Consider the following 25,009-nt stretch of genomic DNA (forward strand, 5'->3'; position numbering starts at 1 on the left):
GGCCCTGCACCCCATGGGAGACCAGGAGAAGCACCTGACTCCTGCCATCGGATCAGTGCGGTGCGCCGGCCGCAGCGCGCTGGCTGCGGCGGCCATTGGAGGGTGAACCAACGGCAAAGGAAGACCTTTCTCTCTGTCTCTCTCTCTCACTGTCCACTCTGCCTGTCAAAAAAAAAAAAAAAAGAATCATGGGGTGAAGCAAAGCAATTGCTACGGATTATTACCCCCTCCCCAGCCCATCTCACTAGACTGGGGCCTGGACAAATGTGTACAGAATCAGAGGATGTGGGGCAGAGCTCGTGTCAATCTCCATGAGGTGGTGGAAGGGGCCGGTGCTCCAGCATAGTAGGCTAAGCCTCTGCCTGCAGCTGCAGCATCCCATATGGGTGCCAGTTCAAGTCCCAGCTGCTCCACTTCTGATCCAGCTCCCTGCTAATGAGCCTGGGAAAGCAGTGGAAGATGGGTCCCTGCCACCCATGTGGGAGACCTGGATGAAGCTCCTGGCTCCTGGCTTCAGTCTGATCCAGCCCTGGCCTTGCAGTCATTTGGGTAGTGAAACAGCGAATGGAAGATCTCTCTCTCTCTCTCTCTCTCTCTCTCTCTCTCTGTAACTCTGCCATTTAAATAAAATAAATAAATAAATAAATAAATAAATCTTAAAGAGAGAGAGAGATGGTGGAAGACAGATGGGAGCAGGCCTGGAGCGTGGGAGGCAGTGGATAGAGGGGGTTGACTAGTCTGTACCCTCTGGGCTCCGGGGATGATCAGGAAGAAATGGAGGGGAGGGTGGCCCAGGACTGTGAACTGCATCCCTTCACCGTCTTTCAAAAAAGGAGAAGGAATTCCTTTTAAATCACTCCCTTCCTCTTTGCATGCAGTTCAAAACATACTGGGTGCCACTGAAAGGGGCCACGTGGGGCGCGGCCGGCCGGCTTCCAGGCGCCTACAGCTGCTCTCCTGGGAGCAGCACTCGCCCCAGGAGACCCGGGCTCTGGCTGGGGATGGCTCTGGGCAGCCCACCCACCCCAGCATCCTGGCGGCTCCTCCGCAGGTGTCCTGGGGCTCTGTTCACATCAGAGCATCTCACCTTGCATCTCACCCCTTCTGGGACATCCTGCCGGGGGCTTTCCCCAGAACACACAGGGCAGGGGCCAGTGCTGGGATTTAACATGGCCCCCCAGGGCATCCCGGTCCGTGATGAATGAGTATGGGTGGATAAACTCCTCTGTGGAGGAAAACTCTGGGCTGTATTGTATTCCGTCGCCCAGAGGGTCCTGCTGGGCTGGGCCCTGGTGTCCCCACACCTGTCCGCAGCGGGGACCTGCTCATTGACTTACCCCGCGCCGGCTCCCTCCCCTTCCTGTGTCTGCCCTACGTGCTGCTCAGTGCAGCTCAGAATCTCCCGCCAGTGAGCTCTGTGCTCCAACCCCAGCCTGCGGGCCTGCTTCCAGCACAGCCCCGTGGAAGACACTCAGGACCCAGATCTTCCCTTCCACAGTCAGGCCGTGGTGTGATCTGACCCGGAAAGAAAACGCGGTCACTCCTTTAGAGTTCATCAGCTTCCGACACAGACGCCACCCCGCCCGTCCAGCACGAGAGGGTCCAGGAGCCAGGACCCGGCCTCAGATCTTTCTGGAGCCACAGCTCCAAGCAGCCTCAGCTTCAGCCCAACAGCTCAGCGTCAGCCCGAGAACCGGACGCACTTTGCAGAATCTGCCAACATGACAATGACAGACAACACAGAATGCTGAGGGGAGACGAGCACGTTCATGGGACAGGCAGGGCCCCTGGGGTGTCACCGGGAGAGGGTGAACAGTTGCTCCGAGCCTGGACCCAGCTCCCCTCTCCCACAGGCGCCACCTAGCGCCAGAGCTGAGAAGTGCAGGAGGCGAGCAGAGGAGCTGGCAGCCCTCCCAGGGCCCAACCATGGCCTGGCTGATGGTGCCTGGGGAGGCTCCGTGCTTGTACCGGGGCCCCCAGGGCTGTGAGCTCCAGGGGAGTTGTGCAACCAGGGGAGCGGAAGAGCTGGCTCCAGCTGGTAGGAGGGAATAACCCAGGCCGGCAGTGCCAAGGCGGGGACTGGGCCAGCCTCCAGCCTGCGGGCAGGGAGGTGTCCCGCTGAGATAAGCCCTGCCCTGGATCCTGAGCTGCGTTGTTCGTTGTTCCGCACAGTGAGTTGCTTCTCTGGGTGCTGGCTGGAGGGTGGCAGGAGGCCCACACACCACCTCCAGGCAGCCTCCCAGGAGGGCTGGCCTGATACGTGGTGTGGTCCCTTCGTCAGGGTCAGCCTCCCTGGGACTGGGCAGCATGAGCCGGTCACGGCACGTGGGCAAGATCCGGAAGCGTCTGGAAGATGCCAAGAGCCAGTGGGTCCGGCCAGCCAGGGCCGACTTCAGCGACAATGAGAGTGCCCGGCTGGCTACAGATGCCCTCTTGGACGGGGGACCCGAGGCTTACTGGCGGGTGCTGAGCCAGGAAGGCGAGGTGGACTTCTTGTCCTCGGTGGAGACCCAGTACATCCAGGCCCAGGCCAAGGAGCCCCCCTGTGCCCCCGATCCTGCAGGAGGGGCTGAGGCAGGTCCCAGGGGCCTGGACTCCTGCTCGCTGCCGTCAGACACCTACTTCCCCGTGGCCTCAGAGAGCAGCGAGCCAGCCCTACTGCACACGTGGGCCTCGGCCGAGAAGCCCTACCTGCAGGAGAAGTCCAGCGCCACCGTGTACTTCCAGACGGACAAGCACAACAACCTGCGAGACCTGGTTCGCCGCTGCATCGCCCGGAGCAGCCAGGTAGTCGCGGGCAGGAGGGACGGGGCTGGGAGGGCAGGAGGAGGGGTGCGTGCTGCTCCCAGGGCTGCCGTTCAGGAGAGGGGGGCGTGGGATGGAGGTGAAGGCCTCGTTCTCAGTCTCCCCTTGGAACGCTCACCTCCTGACCCTGTGTGTCGTGGCCTGGGTCCAGACCACCCACCCACCACTGGATCTCTGCCGCCGCTTCCCGCCTGGCCCTCCTCTCCCATCTTGTCCCCCGGACGCCCTGGGTCCATGCTGCCCAGCTTCTTGTCTCTGCCACAAGTCCCTGCTCAGAGACCACTCAGAGTCTTCAGCCGCCCCCAGCTGCCCACAGCACAAAGAGCAAAGCCCTTAGCTCAGCTCCCAGTCCCTCCTGCTGCCTGCGCACTCTTCCCACGCCATCCAAGTGCCCACAGCTGCTCGAACCCGCCACGCTCTGCCTCCAGGCCTTTGCAAGGGCTGTTCCAGCTCACCTTCCCTGCGTGTTACCCCAGCAACGCCCCCTCCTGCCTCGGGCCCCAGCAAGCCCGCGTGTGCCTTGGGGAGCTGTCGTGGAATTGCCCAGGCGGGCACCTGCCCACCTCTGTGCTTGCAAATGACGGGGTAGCTTCCTGGGGGCACACCTCACCCCTTTTCCTCTCGGGTGCCTAGACCCCACCAGCAAAAGAGGGAGTGACAGTGTCCCTGTCCCCAGAGGATGTAAATCCTCATAAGTGACTTCAGAAGAAGGAACAGTCCTTGGAGACCAGGGCTTGGCTGGAACATTGCAGGCCCCCTGCAGGCCGAGTCCCGAGTTCTCTCAGTGTCCCTGACCCTCAGGCCCTCAGCGGCCCCCTCTGTCAACTGGGGGATGGGCGGGGAGGGACGCACGCTCTGGGTTTCATTCTCCAGGGGCACAAAATGAGCATCGGTGACACAGGGCTGGGGACATCCACAGCTGGACAGGCGCAGGGGCGAGAGGGGACGCCCCGGAGAGAAATTCGTCACCTGTCACGTGGTCAGATTCAGCATCACAAAAGAGTGATTTTGTTTCTTTTTGTTGCTACAATTATTTATTCTGCTACTTTTTTTTTTAACTCTTAAAAAGCGACTTGAGGCTTTAGCTCCTTTTCGGCTAGGGTCCCAGTCTCACGAGTGAGTCTCCTCCCGAGGTCAGTATTTAAGGTTCCAGAAAAAGCCCACCGAGGGCAGAGAGGCTGCGCGTGGCAGGAGAGGAGGGAGTGCTGGGGAAAGTTACATGGAGGCGGACGCGGGCTGCAGCCTGCTGCTGGTGTGGCCGGGCTGCTTGGGTGCAGTGTCTCATGTTTGGGTGACGGGGTGGCATTAGCTAGCGACGGCCCAGGCAGTCAGCCAGGAGCTCGTGGGGTCTGGGGCGGCCACACCAGCAAGTCTCCCCCACCCCACCTCTCAGGTGTCAGCCCCACCCTGGACCGGGGTCCCCTCCTGTTCCCAGGGGTGAAGCTCAGAGCTCCCCCAGCAGTGGGACTCAGGGCTGTTGAGGCAATTCTCACCCGCAGCTGAGCTGGAAGGCTGAGTGAGACAGCAGGAAAGGAGCCAGGCTAGGGCTGTGAGACCCGTCCAGGGGCCGAGCCGCTGGCCTTCTACTCCTCACCTCTGCTTTCTCTCCCCTCCACCCCCATGGCCCTGAGCCCCGTGAGGTCCTTCCCACCAACACGGCTTGTTATGCCTCTAGGACGACACTTAGAAATCTGAGGATGTCACTGAAGAGCAGGCATTTCCAGTTGCTCTTGGCGGGTAGGAAGGCCTGGCTCTGCTGCAGCGGAGTGGTAGCCACCTCTTTGGGTTGCCGCAGTCCCCACCATTCTCTATCGTCTTGGGCCCCCAAAGACAATTCAGCCATTTGTGCTCCTGCAAGGCACCTGCAGGCAGAGTTTGTGATATCTTCCAGATGCACACACACACGCACACGCACACACACGCACACAGGCCCGGGGCTCAGGGATGGTCTGCTCCCATGGATGTTGTGTGGGCGGGCGCAATGGGGGTAGCGAGGTGGGGGGGGATGAGCCGGATCCCCAGCCACAGGCTGCTATCAGGGAGCTGGAGAACAGAAGAGGCACTGGGGAGGGGGGACAGGTTAGGAGAGGGCGGAAGGAGCCCCTCTGCACAGTGCTCTGGGGAGCAGGGTCCGCTCTCAGCAGAAACGGCGAGTCAGGAGGAAGGAGGGGAGGTGTTGGTGCACCTGTTAAGATGCCTGTCGGGATGCCCCTCGCATGGCCGAGTGCCTGAGCGCGAGTCTCAGCTTCCCGCTGGTGCGCGTCCTGGGAGGCAGCAGCTGGTGGCCCAAGTACCTGGGGTCCTTCCTCCCATGTTGGGAGACCTGGGTGGAATTCTTAGCTCCTGGTCTCAGCCCTTGTGTGCATTTAGTGGGTGGAATTTCTCTCTCTCTCTCTCTCTCTCTCTTTCTCTCTCCATCTCAAATAAATGCAAAATAATTTTTTTAAAAGATTGCTTGAAAAGATGCTCCAAAAGCAGTAGAATCCCAGGCCCTGAGGAACTCGCATCTCCTGGCAGGTGGAAGCGCCGCGTCTCCACGCATTGCTCCAGGGAAAGCATGGGGAAGGCTGAGAGGGATGCCCGAGTGTTGCTGGCATCAAGCTTGTGGAAGGGAGGAGAATCCGTACCCGGTCCTCTGTGGGCCTCCGGCAGCCGGCGCCGTGTGTAAGCCTCGCCTCCTTCTCACGCCGCCCACGCGTTCTCATGAGCGGTGCGTGTCAAAGCGACAGTCCCGCTGTCTGTACATGTTAAGGAGCCATCTGTACTCTTTTTTTTTTTTTTTAAGATTTATTTATTTGAAAGGCAGAGGCAGAGAGAGAGAGAGAGAGAGAGAGAGAGAGATTGATTCATTCCCCAGATGGCCACAATGGCTGGAGCTGCGCTGATCTGAAGCCAGGAGCCAGGAGCTTCTTCCAGGTCTCCCACGTGGGTGCAGGGGCCCAAGCACTTGGGCCATCTTCTACTGCTTTCCCAGGCCATAGCAGAGAGCTGGATCGGAAGTGGAGCAGCTGGGACTAGAACCGGTGCCCATATGGGATGCCGGGACTACAGGCAGCAGCCTCACCTGCTACACCATAGCGCCGGCCTAGTTACAGCATCCGCACAGAGGAGGAACCCTGTCTTGCATGACCCCTGAGGCTGTACGTGTGTGCTGTCTTTTGTCGATGCAGACCCTGAGGTCCAGAGAGGCTAAGCGACTTGTCCAAGGGCACTCAGCGGCTTCCAGCTGCACCAGCCTGGAGCCAACGTGCCGGAACCCCTCTCAGAGCCCTTTCCCCTGCCTCACGGGGACTGGCTTCCTGAGGCCACCGCACCAACCTGCTGCACGTTTGGTGGCTTAAAATCCCAGACGTGGATTCCTTCCTGGTTCTGGAGACAGGGGCCTGAGATCAGGGGTCTGAGAGCTGGGCTGTGCGGGAGCAGAGGGGCTTTCTTTGTCCGGCCCCGCTTCTGGCGGCTCCAGGCGGCTCCTGGCTTGTGGCTGCAGCACTGCCGGCTCTGCCTCTGCCCTCACACAGCCTCCTCCTCTTCTCTGCGTGTCTTCTGGTGTCCTTGTGAGGACCCTTGGGGTTGGATTTAGGGCTCCCCTAGGAGCCCAGCAAGATCTCATCTTGAAATCCTTTAGTTAGCCAGCTGCGAAGACCCTTTCTCTGGATAAGGTCACGTTCACAGGTCCTGATAGTTAGCTTGTGGACCTACCTTTGGGGACCACTGTTTGACCCACCATGCCCTCGAAGGCAGCTCAGCTTACAGGGGACTGGGGATGGATGGCCCCACCCAGGCACACACCTCCGCTACATCCAGCCGGGAGCCAGTCCCGAAAGAGGCAGACATCCTGAGCCTGTAGTCCCAGCATCCCTCAATCAGGAGGCGGGGTCTTATCCCAAACCTGCCCCCCTCTCTGTCCATCCGATCCTAACCCTGTCTCAGGAAAAGCTGAAGGACTTACTGAGCCAAGGCAATTGCCTCTTTGGTCAATTCCTTGCACGAGGAGGCAGGCATCTTTCGGTGCAGAGGGAGGGCCTCAGCTTAACCGCGTCCAGATGCTTAATCAGGAGCCAGCAGGGACGCGGTTCTAACCGATCCTAGGCTGGTTATTTGAATGCCTGTTCTGACTTCTGCCCAGGGCAAGCCATTCCCCAGCAGGTCCCCACCCCTGCAGACCCCCCGTGAGGGACCCTCCTTGCCCTTTTAAGCCAGATGTTGCTGGCTTAAAAAATGCGATGCAGTCATTAAAGGATGGCAGAGCATTATTGTTACCGGGGAGTGGGGGAGGGGAGGGAAACCGTCGCCATTTTCCCGATTCTAACGGGACTGCAGGTTTGGGCTTGGGCTTATCGCTCTGTGATCATAGACTTGCTCACTTGCAATTGTAGTGGACACACTACCAGTTGGTGTCCTGTTCTCTTTTTTCACTTCATTAATTCTACTTTTTATGAGAAGATGAACTTTTTTCCCCCCAAAGATTTATTTATTTATCTAAAAGGCAGAAATAAAGGAAGGGAGCAAGAGAGAGAAAGAGAGAGCTCTTTTATCCGCTGGTTCACTTCCCAAATGGCTGCAACAGCCGGGGCTGGGCCAGGCCAGAGCCAGAGCCAGGAGCTTCTTCTGGGTCTCCCACATGGGTGTAGGGTTGCACCGCCTTCCACTGCTTTCCTGGGTGCATTAGCAGAGAGCTGGATCGGAAGAGGAGCAGCCGGGACTAGAACCGGCACCCATGTGGGATCCCGGCGCTTCAGGCCAGGGCTTTAACCGGCTGTGCCACAGCACCAGCCCCTACTTCACTAACTCTTAACACACATTTATCAAGTGCTTACACAGCAGATTTGACTTCAGACCAGAAACATTTCACTGTGTCTTCTACCTTCTGCCTAACCGTAGCAATTATGTTATTGATTGATTGGCAATCAGACAAGGGAAGAGGCAGAGAGAGCTCCCATCCCTGGCTCAACGTCTAGGGCTGGGCAGGCCAAAGCCAGGAGCAGAGGCCTCAATCCAGGGCTCCCAGGTGAGTGACGGGGACCCAAGGGCTTGAGTCATCACTGCTGCCTCCCAGGGTGTGCATTCGCGGAAGCTGAGTCAGAAGCCGGAAGTGGGCACTAAAGCTACGCGCTCTGATGCGGGATCTTAACCAGCACCGTAACCACTAGGCCAAATGCCCACCCTCCCATGATGCCTATTGTTTTCAGTGGCTGCCTAATAGCCTGCTTACCGATGTATTACAGATTAAAAACTAGGACAGATTCTTAATTGAAAGAAATGACAGAAAATAAACCCACACAAGCTTAAGAGGAAGAGGACGGACATTTATTGATACCCACGTGGAAAAGTCAGGGGCAGAACTGGCTTCAGGCATGACTGGACCCCCATGCTCCAATGATGCCGCGGGGTCTCCTCCACCTCCTGGCCCCCTCTCCCCATGTTGTAGACGCTAGAGGCCAGCAGGTGTCGTTCATAATCTACCAAAAACCGCAACCTGGCAGTAACACCGCCTCCTCTCCCGCTGGGGCCCAGGTCTTTCTCATTAGAATAACTTAGATCATGTGACCACCCGCGGACCAATCTCTGCGGCCAGCAGGAGCTGCGGCGTTTTCATTGGTCTGGCCTTGGTCATGTGCCCTCCCCTTGCCCAATCAGAGGAAGGCAGTCATCGCATTCAAACCACGTGGACTGCCAGGTAGAAGCGATTCCTTCGAGCCGGACTGGGGAGCTGCTGGCCCCCAGGAGGCGAGGGCGCCCGGCGGCAGGAACACTGCTGCCTCCCCCCTTTGCTGGGGACAGAGCAGCAGTGGGAACCGGCCTCGCGGGCCCCTGGGCTGGCACCTGGCCCTGACTCCTCCGTGACCACGCTGTCTGCCTTGTCAGGTGCTGGCCATCCTGATGGATGTCTTCACCGACGTGGAGATCTTCTGTGACCTTCTAGAGGCGGCCCTCAAGCGCAGGGTGTTCGTCTGTGTGCTCCTGGACCAGGGGGGCGTGGCGCTGTTCCAGGAGATGTGTGACAAGGTGCAGATCTCTGATGGCCACCTCAAGGTAGGGCCCCGTGGGCGGCCTCTCTGGGTGCTTGGTGTCGGGCAGAGCACGCAGGGTCGGCGGGGCCGCGGGAGCCAACGCCGGTTCACGCGCAAAACCCTGTTCAGGTCGCACGGCCCTCTCCCGTCTTGGGCTCTGCCACAGGAGCTCGTGGCTTCCAAAAAGCAGCGACAGGGAGACAGGATCCTGTGGGGAGTTTTAGCATCTGACCTGGAAGAGCTTTTCCCTACTTCCGCCCGCGACCCAGTGACCTTGCCTTGGATGCAGGGTGTGTGTGAGCGGTGTCCCAGCCGTGTTGGCCTCTCAGCTGGGGAAGCGGAAGTACTCACAGGGCAGGGGCAACCCACAGGGCCTGGTGCATACCGCGGAGAACGCCCTGGCCCCAACAGGAAGTTAATCACCCTGGCCTAGCCCCCACCCCTGCCTCACACCCCTCTCCTGGCAGGAAGAAGAGACCCAGAGATGAGGGTTCATTTTGTCACCGGCTCTGAGGAGCAGCGAAGTCAAGGGCAAGCGTAAAAGCCCCTGGTTTTCATGAGTAGGTCCAGCTAAACAGCTGTGGCGGGGGGAGGGGGTACACGGGGTTCCGTGGGGACTCGGGCTCCAGCAGCTCGGCCTCTGGGAGAGCCTCCTGGCCGAGGGTGAAGCCCCTGTCTCTCACCCCTGCGCTTGCTGCTGCGTGCAGCTGAGCTCACGGTGTCTCAGGACCTCTGCTTGCCCTCACTGTGTCCCAACTCCTCAGCGTGTGGCCAGTGAAGGGTCCAGGGAGTCAGGGCCGGCTGGCCTTGTCATCATGGCCACGACCAGCCACAGCTGACGGTCCTGTCCTGTGCTCGCCACAGCGCGATGGGCTGTGTCCCTCCTCCCTCCACCTCCTGGAGATACGGAGGGGCTGGCACGGGGTTGCCCCTCCTGGAGATGCGGGGCCACCCCTGGGTGTTCATGGGCTCCTGACTGTTTTCCTCCGCCTGCCCTCCCCTGCCCTCTCGTTTCTCCAGCTTTCCAAAGGGGTCAGCCTGAGCAGGTACTGCTGGGGACGCAGGGCGCAAATCAGGCTGTGATGTGAGCTGTGGGACAGGGGAGGGTCCACTCCACAAAGCCACCCTTTTGGCTGCTCTGGGCCATCTCGCTGGCCAATTTAGGGTCAGAGACTTGTCACCAAGGCCACTCACAAGGAAAGGCTGGGTTTGCCCCTGAGTAATGGCCAAACATCTTGTGGTCCACAGGGGCCTTGGCCGGGGACTTGACTAGCATCAGGCCTTGTCTTTCTTTCATTTCCAGCCTCATTGGAATTCTACCTCCTACCTTGTTTTACATGGCCAGTGAACGCCAGGACAATGAAGAAAAATTAGAAAATTCAGCCAAGGGAAACATTTACATGGCCATTATCCCACCACCAGAGATAACACATGTTTACTTACATCTTGGTGAAAATTCTTCCAGAATGCTCCTTATGCAAACTGTTGTAGCCTGTTTGGGCTGCTGTTGTCGAATACCATAGGCTGGAGGCCGGCGCTGTGGCATAGGAGGTAAAGCCGCTGCCTGCAGTGCCAGCATCCCATACGGGCACCGGTTCTAGTCCCAGCTGCTCCACTTCTGATCCAGCTCTCTGCTATGGCCTGGGAGAGCAGTGGAACATGGCCCAAGTCTTTGGGCCCCTGCACCCGCGTGGGAGACCCAGAAGAAGCTCCTGGCTCCTGGCTTTGGATCAGTGCAGCTCTAGCCATTGCGGCCAATTGGGGAGTGAACCAGCAGATAGAAGACCTCTCTCTCTCTCTCTCTCTCCCTCTCCCTCTCCCTCTCCTTCTCTCTCTCTGTGTAACTCAACTTTCAAATAAATAAATAAATCTTTAAAGAAAAATACTATAGGCTGGGGACTGGCATTGTGGCATCCCATATGGGTGTTGGTTCGAGTCCTGGCTGCTCCACTTCTGATCCAGCTCCCTGTAAATGTGCGTGGGAAAGCAGTGGAAGATGGTCCAGGTGGGAGACCCAGAAGAAGCTCCTTGCCTCCTGGCTTTGGCCTGGTCCAGTCCTGGCTGTTGCGGCCATTTGGGGAGTGAACCAGCAGATGGAAGACCTTTCTCTCTGTCTCTCCCTCTCTCTGCCTGTAACTCTACTGCTCAAATAAATAAATAAATCTTAAAAACAAAACAAAACAAAAACAACCATAGCCTGAAAGGCTTAAAAACAACAGAGGTTTATTGCTCATAGTCTGGAGGCAGGAAGCCCCAGAAAGACCAAGGCGGCAGCAGACGGGGTGTGTGGTGAGGGCCCACATACGTGTTGAAATGGCCGCCTTCTCGCTGACCTCACACAGCCGGAGGAGTGAGGGCGCTCTCTGGGGTCTCTTGTGTAAGGACACTAATCCCATCCCCAAGGGCTGTGCCACTGTGGCCTGTTTACCCCCAGAGCCAACCTCCTGCTGTCACCGTGGGTGCCGGCGCCCCTTGGGTCTGCAGCCCGCGTGCAAATCTGCACACACAGCTTGATTTCCCTTCCCGCAGAACATGTGTGTCCGGAGCGTGCAAGGGGAGGTGTACTGTGCCAAGTCGGGCCGGAAGTTCGCCGGGCAGATCCAGGAGAAGTTCATCATCTCGGACTGGAGACTGGTCCTGGCTGGATCGTACAGGTGAGCACCCCCTTCACTTCCTGTCAGGCTTCCCGGAGGCCCAGGGCTGTGAGGACGCGGGCCAGCTCCAGCGGCTGGGACCCACACTCAGCACCGGCCCCGCAGCCTCCTGGGAGGACTTCCAGGGGGAGAGGTACTTCCAGGTGTCTCGGTTTCCCCTTTCCTCTCCTCAGATCTCCTGTGTTGGTGTATAAAGTAGTGCAGTTTGCCTTGTGGAATGCATGTGCCCTGTCATTTTTAAAACTACCATTTTTTAAAAAGTTTTTATTTTCATATAACAAATTCAGTGAGATCTATTGAAGCACACACACCAGGCAATTCACCCACTTAAAGTGTGCAGTTCAGTTCTTCTTAGCAGAGGCACAGTGTTGGGCCATCATCACTGCATTCAATTTTAGAACGTTGGGGCTGGCGCCATGGCTCACTTGGTTAATCCTCCACCTGCAGTGCCGGCATCCCATATGGGTGCCAGTTCGAGTCCCAGCTGCTCCTCTTCCGGTCCAGCTCTCTGCTGTGGCCTGGGAGTGCAGTGGAGGATGGCCCAAGTCCTTGGGCCCTGCACCCGCATGGGAGACCAGGAGGAAGCACCTGCACCTGGCTCCTGGCTTCAGATTAGCACAGCGCCGGCCATAGCGGCCATTTGGGGAGTGAACCAACACAAGGAAGACCTTTCTCTCTGTCTCTCTCTCTCTCACTGTCTAACTGTATCTGTCAAATTAAAAAAAAAAAAAAAAAAAAAAAAACAAACGTTGTCATGACCTAGGAAGTAATCCCATATCCATAGCAGCCAACACCCCACATCTGGGCAACCACTAACGCACTTTCTGTCTCTGCTTGCCTGCTTTTGGCATTTCATGTGAATGGAATCATATGATAGGTGCTGTGCTGTGACTGGCTTCTTCACTTAGCAAAATGTTTTCCAAGTTCATACCACTGGATGGACATGCACTTGATGGCTGTTTGGGTTTTTGTTTGTTTGTTTGCCTTTATGAGTAATACTGCTCTGACTACTCAACATGGAACTTTATTGGACAGATATATCTTCTTTTTAAAAAAATTTTTTATTTGAAAGACAGTTACAGAGAGGTAGAAGGAGAGAGAGAGAGAGAGAGAGAGAGAGAGAGAGAGAGGCCTTCCATCTGCTGGTTCACTCCTCAGATGGCCGCAACAGCCGGAGCTGAGCCCTTCCAAAGGAAGGGGCCGGGGCTTCTTCCAGGTCTCCCACGTGGGTGCAGGGCCAAGGACTTGGGCCGTCTTCCACTGCTTTCCCAGGCCATAGCGGAGAGCTGGATTGTAAGAGGAGCAGCAAGGACCAGAACCGGCGCCCATATAAGGATGCTGGCACTGCAGGCCGGGGCTTTAACCCACTGCACCACAGTGCTGGCCCCTGGTCGGGTATAATTTCAGTTCTTTGGAGTGTATGCCTAGCACTGGAATTGATGGCCAATAATGGTAATTCTTTTGAAGAATTGCCAGATTTTTATTTGAAAGTGACTGTACTGTTTTATATTATTACCAACAGTGTATGAGAGTTCCAATTTCTCTGATCCTACATAACGCTTGCTATTTTTAAATTTTTTTATTTGAATATTTCCATTGTATTTGAAAGGCAGAGAGAGAGAGAGAGATCTTCTACCCACTGGTTCACTCCCCAGATGTCCACAACAGTCAGGTCTGGGCCCGGCTGGAGTCAGGAGCCTGGAACTCCCTCTGGATTTCCCATATGGGTGGCATGAATCCGACTACTTGAGCCACCACCCTCTCCCTCTCAGGTTACACACTGGCAGGAGGTTGGGCCATAAGTGCAGGAGATGGACTGGAACCAGGCACTCCGACACCGGCTGTGAGTGTCCCAAGCACCGACTTAACTCCTGGGCAAATCCAGCCCCACCGCAGGTCTTTTCGATGGCACCCACCCCGGGAGCTCTGAAATGCTGTGTTCTTGTGGTTTCAATTTGCATTTTCCTGTGACCAAGGTTGTTGGCTGGCCCTTTGCGTTTCTTCTTTGGAGAAATGTCTATTTGGCTTTTATTTATTTATTTTTTCATTTTTATTTATTTGACAAAGGAAGAGGCAGACACACAAATAGGGATCTCTCATTGACTGGGTCACTTCCCAGTGGCCTCCATGGCCAGGGCTGGGCCCAGCCAGAGCTGGGAGCCAGCAGTTCAATCCGGGTCTCCCATGTAGGTGGGGAAGCCGTTACCCCTGCCTCCCGGGGTTAGCAACGGCAGGAGTGCAGCTGGGACTCAAACCCAGGGCCTCGGATATGGGAAGCCAGCACCTGGAGGGCTAGGCCAAAGTGCCCCCACCCCGGTTTGTAGCATTATGAAGCTGGATAAGCTTCAATCTGCTGTCGCAAGTGCCGTGACCTTGCTTTCCGGTGGTCCCATGACCTAGAAGAGAGCTGCTGCTCCCAGGAGGCGGCGGCGGCGGCAGCGGTGGCTCGTTTTGCTGTTTCTGGAGCACTGTTTCCGAGGGGAGGGCTCTTCCTATCCCCACCGCTCCTGCAGGGTTTATCGGAGGGAAGGCGCTGGAGAAGCCCTCAGCCTGGCCGCCCGCCTGCCCCGGCCGCCCTCTGGCTGACAGCTGTCGGAAGCCTCTTCGGTGGGAGGCAGAACCCTTTCCTGTGGCTGTGTGCCGTGCCCTTCAACCCGACTTCAGAGCTCTGCTCTCTGGCCCCCAGGCTGGAGGCGTGGGGCTGTGCATTTCAGTGTTTAAGGCTTGTTGGGGGGGTCAGACCCCCACAGGGGACCCCTTTTTACTCTTCTTGCAAACACAGGCCCGTGGCCGCACCATGGAGGGGTATGCGTTCTAAGACCAGCACGAGCTAAGGAAGGGCCCTGGGGTCAGCCAAGGGAAGCCCCCACTGCTGCCTGGCAGATCTGAGACGTTGGTGCCCTGGGTGGAGTTGGGACTTGAAGGATGAGAAAGATTTCAGGGGGTGACAGGCGAAAAATCAGGCATCAGGAACAGTCAGGAATAGCATGAGACCCAGGCAGCTTTCCAACCGGCTTTCCCGCCCTGACCACAACACCATCTGTGAGCTTCTTTCTCCTACAAATGAGATCAAGTTGCTTCCATCTTTCAATGCTGCTCCTAGAAAGAAAGAAAGAAAAAATCACCTCCTTACCAAGGCATCTGTCTCAGCAGGATCTTTGTCCCTCCTCCACCATGCTGGGTCTGTCGTGCCTCGGGGCCTTGGCACCTGCTGCTTGGACGCTGTGCTGGAGGGCTCGTTCCTGCCAGTTTCCAGGTCGCAGCCTCAGAGCCTTGTCTAGGATCCCACCCAGGGCCTTGCTGTCCTCTATGTCTCACTTTCACCCTGATTTGTAATTGTGCATTCATGGGCCTGTCTAGGCGAGACTGCAAACAAGCGAAGGCATGGGCTGGCATGGGTGTTTTCCTTTCGAGTGCGTTCCTGCTGTGAAGTCAGTGCAGTGCCTGAGCCATTGTGTGTGGCCATCGGCGTTTGTCAAATCAGCGCAACACCTTCTGGCCGTGCAGTGTGGCTGTGCTGCCTCCAGGAGCAGGATGGGGCACGGAGGGAGCGCATGACATCAGCATTCTTCACAGAACGCCATGGATTGGAGCAGAAATCCCAGGGCGCTCTGCGGTGCAGGGGGGTCTGCGAGCTGTGGCTTTGTGTGTATTGAAGGTCCCAGGGTAAAGGGCGTCTCTCCATGAAGAGCCAAGAGAAGCAGGGAGGACTTGCCCTGCCAGGGAAGAGGCCTTGTCCCGAAGCTGCAGTCACCAAGCGTGGCACGGGCGGAGGGGCGGGCACACCGGCCGGTGGAAGGGAGCCACCCATGACGGGGCACGCAGAGCAGTGGGGAGAGGAACAGGAAGTGAGCCGTTCCCCAGCTGGAAAACTGAGTTCCTACCTCACTCCTGTTTTTAAGAGATCAACTCCAGCCCGGCGCTGTGGTATAGCGAGTAGAGCTACCGCCTGCAGTGCCGGCATCCCATATGGGTGCTGGTTCGAGTCCCTGCTGCTCCACTTTCGATCCAGCTCTCCGCTATGGCCTGGGAAAGCAGTGGAGGATGGCCCAAGTCCTTGGGCCCTTAAACCCACGAGGGTCAGACCTGGAAGAAGCTCCTGGCTCCTGGCTTCAGATCAGCCTAGTTCCTGCTATTGCAGCCATTTGGGAAGGGACCAGTGGATGGAAGACCTCTCTCTCTCTGTCTCTCTCTCTCTCTCTGACTCTGTAATTCTGCCTTAAAAAAAAAAAAATCAACTCCCAGTACATGAAACGGACTTAAATATCACCAAGCAACTTTAAAACTTAGTAGAAAACACAGATGATGACTACATTAGCAACCATTCCTTAAAGTACAAAAAGCATTGACTGTCTGAGACTGCTCAGCCTAACTGATTATAACGAGAACTTCAGTCCCCGAGGCGCACCCCGAACAAGGGGGAGGTGCGGTTGCCACTGGGAGCAGGCGTCCAGGATGAGCTCCCCAGGAGAGGATGGCCAGAATCACCTCGAACTCCTGGACTCACAAAAGCCCAGCAGAGAAGTGGGTGAGAGAGCGGAGCCGACTTCTCCCCACGGTGCTACCCCGTGCGGCCCGATGCCCTGGAACGCTGGCCAGCGCAGTCAGAGCTCAGGAGAAGGCAGGCAAGCCTGAAAGGAGCTGCCATTGTGCACCGTGCAGCCAGCTCAGAGATGAGAAGGCGCAGCAAGCCCACAGCGGACCGAGGGGGTCTGTTAGGCGCCGCTGACGGAGCTGCAGGTGGGCGACGGCTTTGGAAAGCGTTCAGCACTTTCACCTAAGGCTGAGTGTGCACCTGGTGTGTGACCCAGCAACTCCACTCCTAGACCTAGGAGGATTTCTAAGAGAGACTCCTCCCCATGTGTGGTAGGACACGTGTATGAGAACATGCAAAGCTGTTCACCACAGAAACAACCGGCCTGCCTCTCCACGCGGGGTGATGATGTGATGCGATATGATGAATGAGCCATTGAGTATTATGCAATGATCAAAAATGAAGCAACAGTGTGGCGAAATCTTGGCAACATAAGACTAAATGAGACTAAATGAAAAGCAATCCCAGGAGAGTCCACATATGTTAAAAAAGGATCCAATGAAGAATTTTACTTTCAAAAACATATACAACGATTGTTTTAATTCTGGAAAAAGGAAAGCAAGGGATTTATGCTGCTGCTTTCCTGTGGCTCAGGGATCCTTAGGGGTGGCGGGTGGGGAAGGACCGCATGGCAAGATGCTAGCATTTGTTTTAGGCGGGAACTTCTTAGGTGCTTCCTACACCATTTAAATTAACTAATTAAATGGCCAAGTGGGGGGCTGGCGTTAAGCTACTGCCTGCAATATCAGCATCCCATGTGGGCGCCAGTTCGAGTCCCAGTTGCTCCGCTTCCAATCCAGCTCCCTGCTAATGTGCCTGGGAAAGCAGTGGAGGATGGCCCAAGTGCTTGAGCCCCTGTCGCCCTTGTGGGAGACCTAGAAGAAGCTTCTGGCTCCTGGCTTCAGATTTGCCCAGCTTCAGCTGTTGGTGCCATTTGGGGCATTTGGGCATGAACCTGCAGCAGATGGAAGATCTCTCTCTCTCTCTCTCCTCGTGTGTATGTGTTTACCTCTACCTTTCAAATAAATAAATCTTTAAGTAGCCAAATAAATGAAAATGGGCCAGGAACAACCAATGAGGAGCGGGTGGAGAGCCAAGGATTATGACGACCTGTATGCTGTGTACTTAAGGGCCCCAAACCGATAGACACAAAATGTGTTTCTTCCCACAGTCACGATCTTTCAGTGTCAGTGCAGAAGCGCATGATGGCAGGACATGGCCGGTGTGCCCGGCACGGGGCAGCAGGGCCTGGGGTGAATTTGGACTTCACTGAGCACCACGCACAGCAGTGTGGCCTAATCCAGCCTGGCCACACAAGCCAGGGGTTGGGAGAGCTGCTCTGTAGCCCAGGCCCTCAACCCTGGCTCCCTCCTTCCTACCACCTGGCTGGTGCCCAGCACTGCCATCACCTCTCTGGGGGTGTGGGTGGCTGCTGGGCGGGAGGTGAGGTTTAAACAGAGCCTCGTTGTTGTTCTTGGAATAACCCCCGCTTGGTGTGGGCCCCACCCTGACTGCTGGGGCCAGGCCTTTTGCTCTCAGGAGAGTGGCAGGGACGGGCAGCAGAGGCCCCGTCTGTGGTGGGCCCCTGTCTACCCAGTTCTCCCCTGCGACCACCCCTTCACCATTGCTTGCCCTCCTTGGCCTCCCAGGGGTTCCCCTGAGCAGGTCTCCTGGGGACCTGTAGCCGGATGGTCCTGCCAGCTGTGTCCATGCTGTCCCCAGCCTTTCAGTAACTGGGAGAAAGGACAATGAAGGGAGGTCTCCATCACATTACAGGGAAGACCTGGGTTAAGTTGTGGAATCCTAAGAGTGATACAGATGTGGCGTAAGCATTTTGTTTGCATGTAGCACCCACCAGTGGAGGGCGGGGGTGGGGGGCGTGCTTGGGTGACTTTCTGGCATAAACTGCATTTGCCCGGTCTCTGGCTCCTCCCCCTGCAGTCCCTTTCCTCCCAGGCAACACGTGACGCTGTCTCCCCTCTCACCGCATGGGTCAAGATGTTCTGTTTACTTGTTTTAAAAAGACATTTTATTTATTTGAAAGGCAGTTAGAAGGGGAGAGAGATCTTCCATCCGCTGGCTCACTCCTCGGACAGCCACAACAGCCGGAGCTGGGTCAGGCTGCAGGCAGGAGCCGAGAGCTTCTTCCAGGTCTCCCATGTAGATGCAGGGACTCAAGCCCTTGGGCCGTCTTCCACTGCTTTCCCAGGTGCAGTAGCAGGGAGCTGGATCAACAGAGGAGCAGCCGGGACTCATACTGGCGCCCCTATGGGATGCCAGCATCCCAGATGGTGGCTTTACCCGCGACACCACAGTGCCAGCCCCGGGATGTTTGATTTTCCTGAAACTGCAGCCCAGCCCTCCCCGTTCAGCTCCTGTCTGCAGCTGAGGCCCGGCCCAGGCTCTCGCCCTCACGCTCACCCTGTGTTCTGTTCCGGCAGCTTCACCTGGCTCTGCGGACACGTCCACCGGAACATTCTGTCCAAGTTCACGGGCCAGGCAGTGGAGCCGTTTGACGAGGAGTTCCGCCACCTCTACGCCTCCTCAAAGCCCGTGATGGGCCCCAAGTCCCCTAGGCCGGCGGCCCCCCTGCAGCCTAGAGCCGGCCCCAGCCCTCCCCGCGGCGGCCTCAGTAGCAGCAGCAGCTCCACCAGTGACCGCACAGCCTCCGACCCCTTCAGCAGCCCCTCGACGGGCAGCAACCCCCAAAACCAGAGCCTGGCCGCGTCCTCGGGGCCTGCCAGTCCCCTGGCCCCCAGCCCAGCCCCGCCCCCCAGGTTTCAGCCCTACCACAGCCCCTGGGGGGCCTCGTTCTCCCCCAGGCCTCATGACGGGCCGCCTGCTCTCTACAGCAACCTCAACGTGTACAGGCCCACGCGGCTGCAGCTCGAGCAGCTGGGCCTGGTGCCCAGGGTGGCCCACGCCTGGAGGCCCTTCCTGCAGGCCACGCCTCACTTCTGAGGGGCCCCTTTGCCCAGATGCCCTCCCCTCCGGGGCCAGCCCTGGGCATTCCCGGAGCTCCTGGCCCAAGGCCCCCACCTCGGTGGCCAGCTGCTTTGAGAGGTCTCGCTCTGGGCTAAAGGCACTCACGGGAAACAGTTGCCTGGGTGCAGTGTTCCCAGGCCTGGCCTCCACCTGATGACCCCCACCAGTCCCTGGCTGCCCCTCTCTCGTTTGGCCTATGCAGCACATTCTAGAAGGTTCCAGGGCGATGGGACGCCAGAGGACAAAACCACAAAGACGGAGTCCCTGTCTTCCAGAGGCCAGCAGAGCTTTAACGTTCACAGTCCCTGAATCTCTGTAATGTGAGGTAGTATAGAGGGAGCCCATGTTTACCCAGGGTACACCGAGGCCCCAGGAGGTAAATGCTGGGGGTACTCTGTCTCCCAGCGCCCGGCATGGCCCACTCCCCAGAGAATCAGGGAGGGAAGAATCAGCCGAGGGTGTGGGACATTCTGGGTGTTTCTGAGAGCCAGGGAGCTGGTTCTCTCGGGAAAACTGGCATCGGGGTATCCCTGGACCTAGTGAATTAGGGGTGCGGTCCCAGAACCACATCCCGAGGCTCTGTGTGGCCATCTGAGCTGTAGCCACCGGGGACGGGGCCAGCTGAGCGCCTGGGCACTCGGGTTGGGCCAGGCAGTTTAGCAAGCTCAGGCTCTGGCCTGGGCGTTCCTGGTGTCTGGGCTGGATCTAGGGGCTTGAGTTGCCAGCGTCTAGGAGCCGCCCAGGGAGGCTTCGTCCGCCTGCAGATCCAGGGGCCTCTGCCTGGCCTGTTAGCGCCGGAGGAATGAATGCTGAACCTCACACGCCTCACCACGCAGCCTTTCACTCTCAGTTCCCGGTGCCCTTCCTCGTCCCGGCACCGAGGGGCGCAGCCTGTGCAGCGAGCACGGGCAGGGGCAGCCGGCACAGCGCGGCCTGGTGGAGGCACTGCGGCGAGAGAGCGACAGCCTGCGACCCAGGGTGTTTCCACCGGGGTAAGGGTGCCTCTGCTCCTCCCCCACCACAAGTCCTGTCCGCTGACATCTCTCTGATGCCCAGCTGGGAAGCTGCCTTGGCTGAGGCCGCCCTCCCTGGAGCCTTGATCTTGACCGCGTGTGGCACCTCGCAGGCCCACTCTGCAGAAGGCAGGCTCCCAGGGGTCCCAGTCTCCCAGCAGAGGCAGGCGGGGCCTCCTGGCTGCTGCCTTTTTTTTTTTTTTTTTTTTTTTTTTTTTTTTTTTGACAGGCAGACTGGACAGTGAGAGACAGAGACAGAGAGAAAGGTCTTCCTTTGCCGTTGGTTCACCCTCTAATGGCCACCACGGCCGCGCTGATCCGATGGCAGGAGCCAGGTGCTTCTCCTGGTCTCCCATGGGGTGCAGGGCCCAAGCACCTGGGCCATCCTCCACTGCACTCCCTGGCCACAGCAGAGAGCTGGCCTGGAAGAGGGGCAACCGGGACAGAATCCGGCGCCCCGACCGGGACTAGAACCCAGTGTGCCGGCGCCGCAAGGCGGAGGATTAGCCTAGTGAGCCGCGGCGCCGGCCGGCTGCCTTCTCTTTTTTAAGTGCATCGCTGTCCTCGCTTCACTTTTCTTCTTCTCGGTTCCTGAAAGTACAACACAATCCCGCCCTCCTCCCCCAACCCCTGCTGTGGCCCCGCTGGTCTCTCGCCTGGCCCCAGGCTGCCCTTGCTGCCCCTGCAGACTACTGAAGTGGGGGTGAGTGTCACCATCTGCTGGGACAGGTGAAGGCAGGGGACAAGGCTCCCAGGGCCAGCTGTGCTGAGCCTGCACTGCCCGCACCTGCTGTGTGCCAGGACCACGCCCTCTACTCCCAGCCATTCCGCATCACCCAGGGCTGCTCCCACATGTGCCGATGGCCTCTTCGGGGCACCCACTGGGAGGCGAGGGTGATTGGCTGTGGCCGGTGGGGTGAGCAGAAGTGGGGAGGGGCACTCTAGGCAGGGACCAGCAGAGCCCGCATAGAAGCACCCCCTGCCTGAAGTGGACGCCCTGTTCTGCCCTCCCAGGCTCCTCAGGGACCCCAGTGAGCAGAAGCCCCAGGCCCACCCCACCGCCCTGCAGTGGCTCCTTAGAATGAGCAAGAAATAAACCTTCGTTGTTTAAGTCACTACAATGTGCGAGTTGTTTCTTCCTACACCATGTTCCAGCTTCGCCTGACTAAACCAACCTCCAGGACCCACTGGCTGAACACTGGGCCAACTCCTTTGTGAGGCCAGATCCCAGCCTGCAGCCTAGGGCTCCCGACCACAGCCCAGTTTCCCCCAGGAGACCACGTGTGGTTCATCACCCCGGCCACGGGACACTTGGAGAGGTGAAAACAGCAAGTGGACGCCTCCCAGGGGTCAGGCACGGCTCAACTCCTAGCCATACCTCCACGCCCTAGAGGTCTCCCAAGTCAGCCAGGAGGGCACAGCTGTGAGCAGCCGGCAAGAAGGACAGAGCGGATGAAAGAGACGACGTGACAGTGTCCTGGGGCTTCGCCAATTGGCGTGACAGTGCCCTGGGGCTTCGCCAGTTGCATCCCCACTCCAGGCCCTGGTGACCCCAGGACCCACCTGCAGGGCTGTGGGCCGTCACAGGCTGGAATCTGCCAGCTCCCAGAGCCTCTTCCTGGCGCCTTCGCTCGGCCCCTCACCCGACACTTTGCAGGCCAGGGTCCCAGGCTTGGGGACAGAGATTCCTGGCGCTCCCCCAGGAAGGCTGGCCAGAGAAGCACCCCGAAGCTCTTGGGGCCCCATCGTCCCTGACCATCGGGCTGATGGCTGAAAAGCACCAGCCGAGCCTCCCCTGCCTGTAGAGGAACAAGGGGCCTGGAGGCCGTGGGGAGGAGGGGGTGGACGGAGCCGGCCGAGGGCATGCACGGGGCGCTCCTTGCGTGGAAGGGCAGTGCTGTCCGGCAGTGGCCGAGCAGCCCTCACACGGGCGGCGTAGGAACTGTTTCTGTCCCTTAGATGCCGGCAGCGCTGGAGTCCCTGTGGCCTCTTTCCTGGGCCTGTAGGCGGCCACCCTCTTGCTGCCGCTACACATAATCACCGTTCTGTCCCTGGCGTCTCCCTGAAGACCCAACTCCCTGTTCTTATATGGATGCCATGGGATCAGGATGCCAAGGAGCTGTGTGGGGTGCCGAGTGCAGGAGGTGGCCCTGTGAGGTCAATGTCACGTGTCACTGCCTGGGCTGTGGGTGCCCTGACGCTGGGCAGGTGTCACTCTCAGGGCATGGGCGGTGGGGTGGGGGGGTGGGGGTCTGGATCCTGCTCCCATTTGGCTGCACAGACTGTGTGAAGCCGCGTCCCTTCCCTGTCCAGCCAGGCCTCATCCAGGCAGCGGCGGCCAGGAGAGAGAGAGCCGTGCTCCGAGCAAGAGAATCCCTCCTGCCCGATGGCCTTTGAACAGGACACCCGCTCTTTCCTGCCTGCCGGCCCCAGGCTGCAGCCCCATGAACCAGCGCCCACGTGGGATGCCAGTGTCACAGGCGGTGGCTTTACCCACTACGCCACAATGCCCGGCCCTCATAAAGGAGGTCTGCCCTCCGGGGAGACTTGGGAGCTGGAAGTGAGAAGGGATCACCCATCCGACAGGCGGGAGGAGCGGAGCAGGCCAGACAGCGGGCAGGGCCCAGGGACAGGGCTCGGTGACGGGGGCTGCTGCAGGGGCGCAGACCCCACAGCATTGCCAGCCCTCCCCTCCCCCGCCCTGTGTTCGTGCTCGTGTCTGCGGCTATCCTAGGCCCTAAAAGCTCTTAATGCTTGAGGCTCAGCAATTGTTCCGAAAGGTGCCAGACTTGCCATGGCCAGCCCCTGCCCTGTGGGAAGGCCTCGCGGCTCAGCCCTGCCCTCTGAGTAAAGCCTGACTTTTCCCCGTGCGCTGACCCGTGTTCTGCTTTGGCGCTGGCCCAGCCTTGTCACCTGCCACTTCCCTTGACACCAGGGAACCCGGCCCTTCAGGCCCTTGCTGCTCCCAGGCCTGAGTGAGAACCCTGCCGTGGCTGCCTGCCTTTCTCCACCCAGCCTGCTGCGAGGCCCGGCTCGGATGGCCCTCCTCCCTGAACCTTGTGAGAGGGCCCAGCCCGGCTATGCACCCCTGCACTCTCCTGCACTGTGGCTTGTCCCTCTGAAACTCATGCTGAAATCGAGTCCCTCTTATGAGAGGTTAAGACCTGGAACCAGGGTTGGCCCCATGGCGTAGCAGGTAAAGTCACTACCTGCAGTGCTGGTGTCCCCTATGGGTGCCGGTTTGTCTCCTGGCTGCTCAAATTCTTTTTTTTTTTTTTGTCTTTTTTTTTAACTTTTATTTAATGAATATAAATTTCCAAAGTACGACTTATGGATTACAATGGCTTCCCCCACATACCGTCCCTCCCACCCACAACCCTCCCCTTTCCCACTCCCTCTCCCCTTCCATTCACATCAAGATTCATTTTCGATTATCTTAATATACAGAAGATCAGCTTAGTATACATTAAGTAAGGATTTCAACAGTTTGCTCCCACACAGAAACATAAAGTGAAAAATAATAGATGATTTTTTTTAATGATGATGAAATCAGATCAGACCTATTGTCATGTTTAATCCCAGTGAGAGTCAAGTTGGGAATTGATAATTTCTTTTTTTTCTTTTTTTTTTTTTTACAGAAGATCAGTTTAGTATACATTAAGTAAAGATTTCAACAGTTTGCACCCCCATAGAAACACAAAGTGAAATATATTGTTTGAGTACTCGTTATAGCATTAAATCTCAATGCACAGCACATTAAGGACAAAGATCCTACATGAGGAGTAAGTGCACAGTGACTCCTGTTGTTGACTTTACCAATTGACACTCCTGTCTATGGCATCAGTAATCTCCCTATGCTCCAGTCATGAGTTTCCAAGGCTATGGAAGCCCTCTGAGTTCTCCGACTCTTATGTTGTTTAGACAAGGTCATAGTCAAAGTGGAGGTTCTCTCCTCCCTTCAGAGAAAGGCACCTCCCTCTTTGAAGACCTGTTCTTTCCACTGGGATCTCACTCACAGAGATCTTTTGCCAGAGTGTCTTGGCTTTCCATGCCTGAAATACCCTCATGGGCTTTTCAGCCAGATCCGAGTGCCTTTAGGGCTGATTCCGAGGCCAGAGTGCTATTTAGGACATCTGCCATTCTATGAGTCTGCTGAGTATCTCACTTCCCATGTTGGATCACTCTCCCCTTTATTTATTCTATCGGTTAGTGTTAGCAGGTACTAGACTTGTTTATGTGCTCCCTTTGACTCTTAGTCCTTTCATTATGATCAATTGTGAACTGAAATTGATCACTTGGAATAGTGAGATGGCATTGATACATGCCACCTTGATGGGATTGAATTGGAATCCCCTGGTATGTTTCTAACTCTACCATTTGGGGCAAGTCAGCTTGCTGGCTGCTCCAATTCTGATCCAGCTCCTTGCTAATGCGCCTGGGAAAGCAGCAGAAGATAGCCCAAGCTGCCTCCCACATGGGAGACGTGGAAGAAGCACCTGGCTCCTGGCTTTGGCCTGGCCCAGCCCTGGCCATTGTGGCCATCTGGGGAGTCAATCAGCGGATGGAAGACCTCTCTGTCTCTTCCTCTAACTCTGCCTTTCAGATAAAAATAAATCTTTAAAGACGCCTTTACAAGCTGATGGCAGTTCATGGTGGGTTACTCTGGAGAGTGATTGGGCTACAAAAGCCAGCTTGGCCAGGTGTCTCGTGTGCACCCTGTCTCTGCCATGGGATGCACTGCACCTGGACTCTTCCAGCAAGGTCATTACCAGATGCAGCCCCTCAACCTCGAGCCAGAACCACAAATGAAAATAAACCTCCTGTCTTTATAGCAGACGCTGTCTGCATTGTTATTGGCAACAGAAGATGGACGAACACAGCCGGTCCCTCCTTCCCGGCTCTGATCATATGGACATCCCACCTTGCCGCCTTGCCGCCTCCTTTCGC

The 25,009-nt window shown here is 57.5% G+C and overlaps 1 protein-coding gene and 1 long non-coding RNA gene across 3 annotated transcripts; one reads left to right on the forward strand and one right to left on the reverse strand.

The window, feature by feature from the left end:
* Positions 1-2,147: 2,147 nt before the first annotated feature.
* On the forward strand, positions 2,148-19,335 carry SACK1A (scaffolding CK1 anchoring protein A). 2 transcript variants are annotated; one of them, XM_089336456.1, is made up of 4 exons: positions 2,148-2,787; positions 8,671-8,838; positions 11,346-11,470; positions 15,373-15,653. In XM_089336456.1, exons 1-4 carry the CDS (start codon positions 2,308-2,310, stop codon positions 15,401-15,403), a joined length of 804 nt encoding a protein of 267 aa, XP_089192582.1. In that variant the 5' UTR covers positions 2,148-2,307; the 3' UTR covers positions 15,404-15,653. The 2 variants fall into 2 exon arrangements, with proteins under 2 accessions (XP_089192582.1, XP_002710805.3); XM_002710759.6 differs by lacking the exon at positions 15,373-15,653 and adding an exon at positions 18,506-19,335 and having other exon boundaries at positions 2,149-2,787.
* LOC149126329 (uncharacterized) lies at positions 18,071-22,292 on the reverse strand. Its single transcript, XR_016236569.1, has 2 exons — positions 20,599-22,292; positions 18,071-20,250 (listed from the first exon to the last, which is right to left on the reverse strand). It is a non-coding gene; the product is annotated as an uncharacterized LOC149126329 (long non-coding RNA).
* Between the last annotated feature and the right edge of the window lie 2,717 nt (positions 22,293-25,009).

Source organism: Oryctolagus cuniculus, chromosome 6 (assembly GCF_051225735.1).
Source record: "Oryctolagus cuniculus isolate XC-2025 breed Fujian yellow rabbit chromosome 6, ASM5122573v1, whole genome shotgun sequence".
In the NCBI taxonomy this organism is placed as follows: domain Eukaryota; kingdom Metazoa; phylum Chordata; class Mammalia; order Lagomorpha; family Leporidae; genus Oryctolagus; species Oryctolagus cuniculus.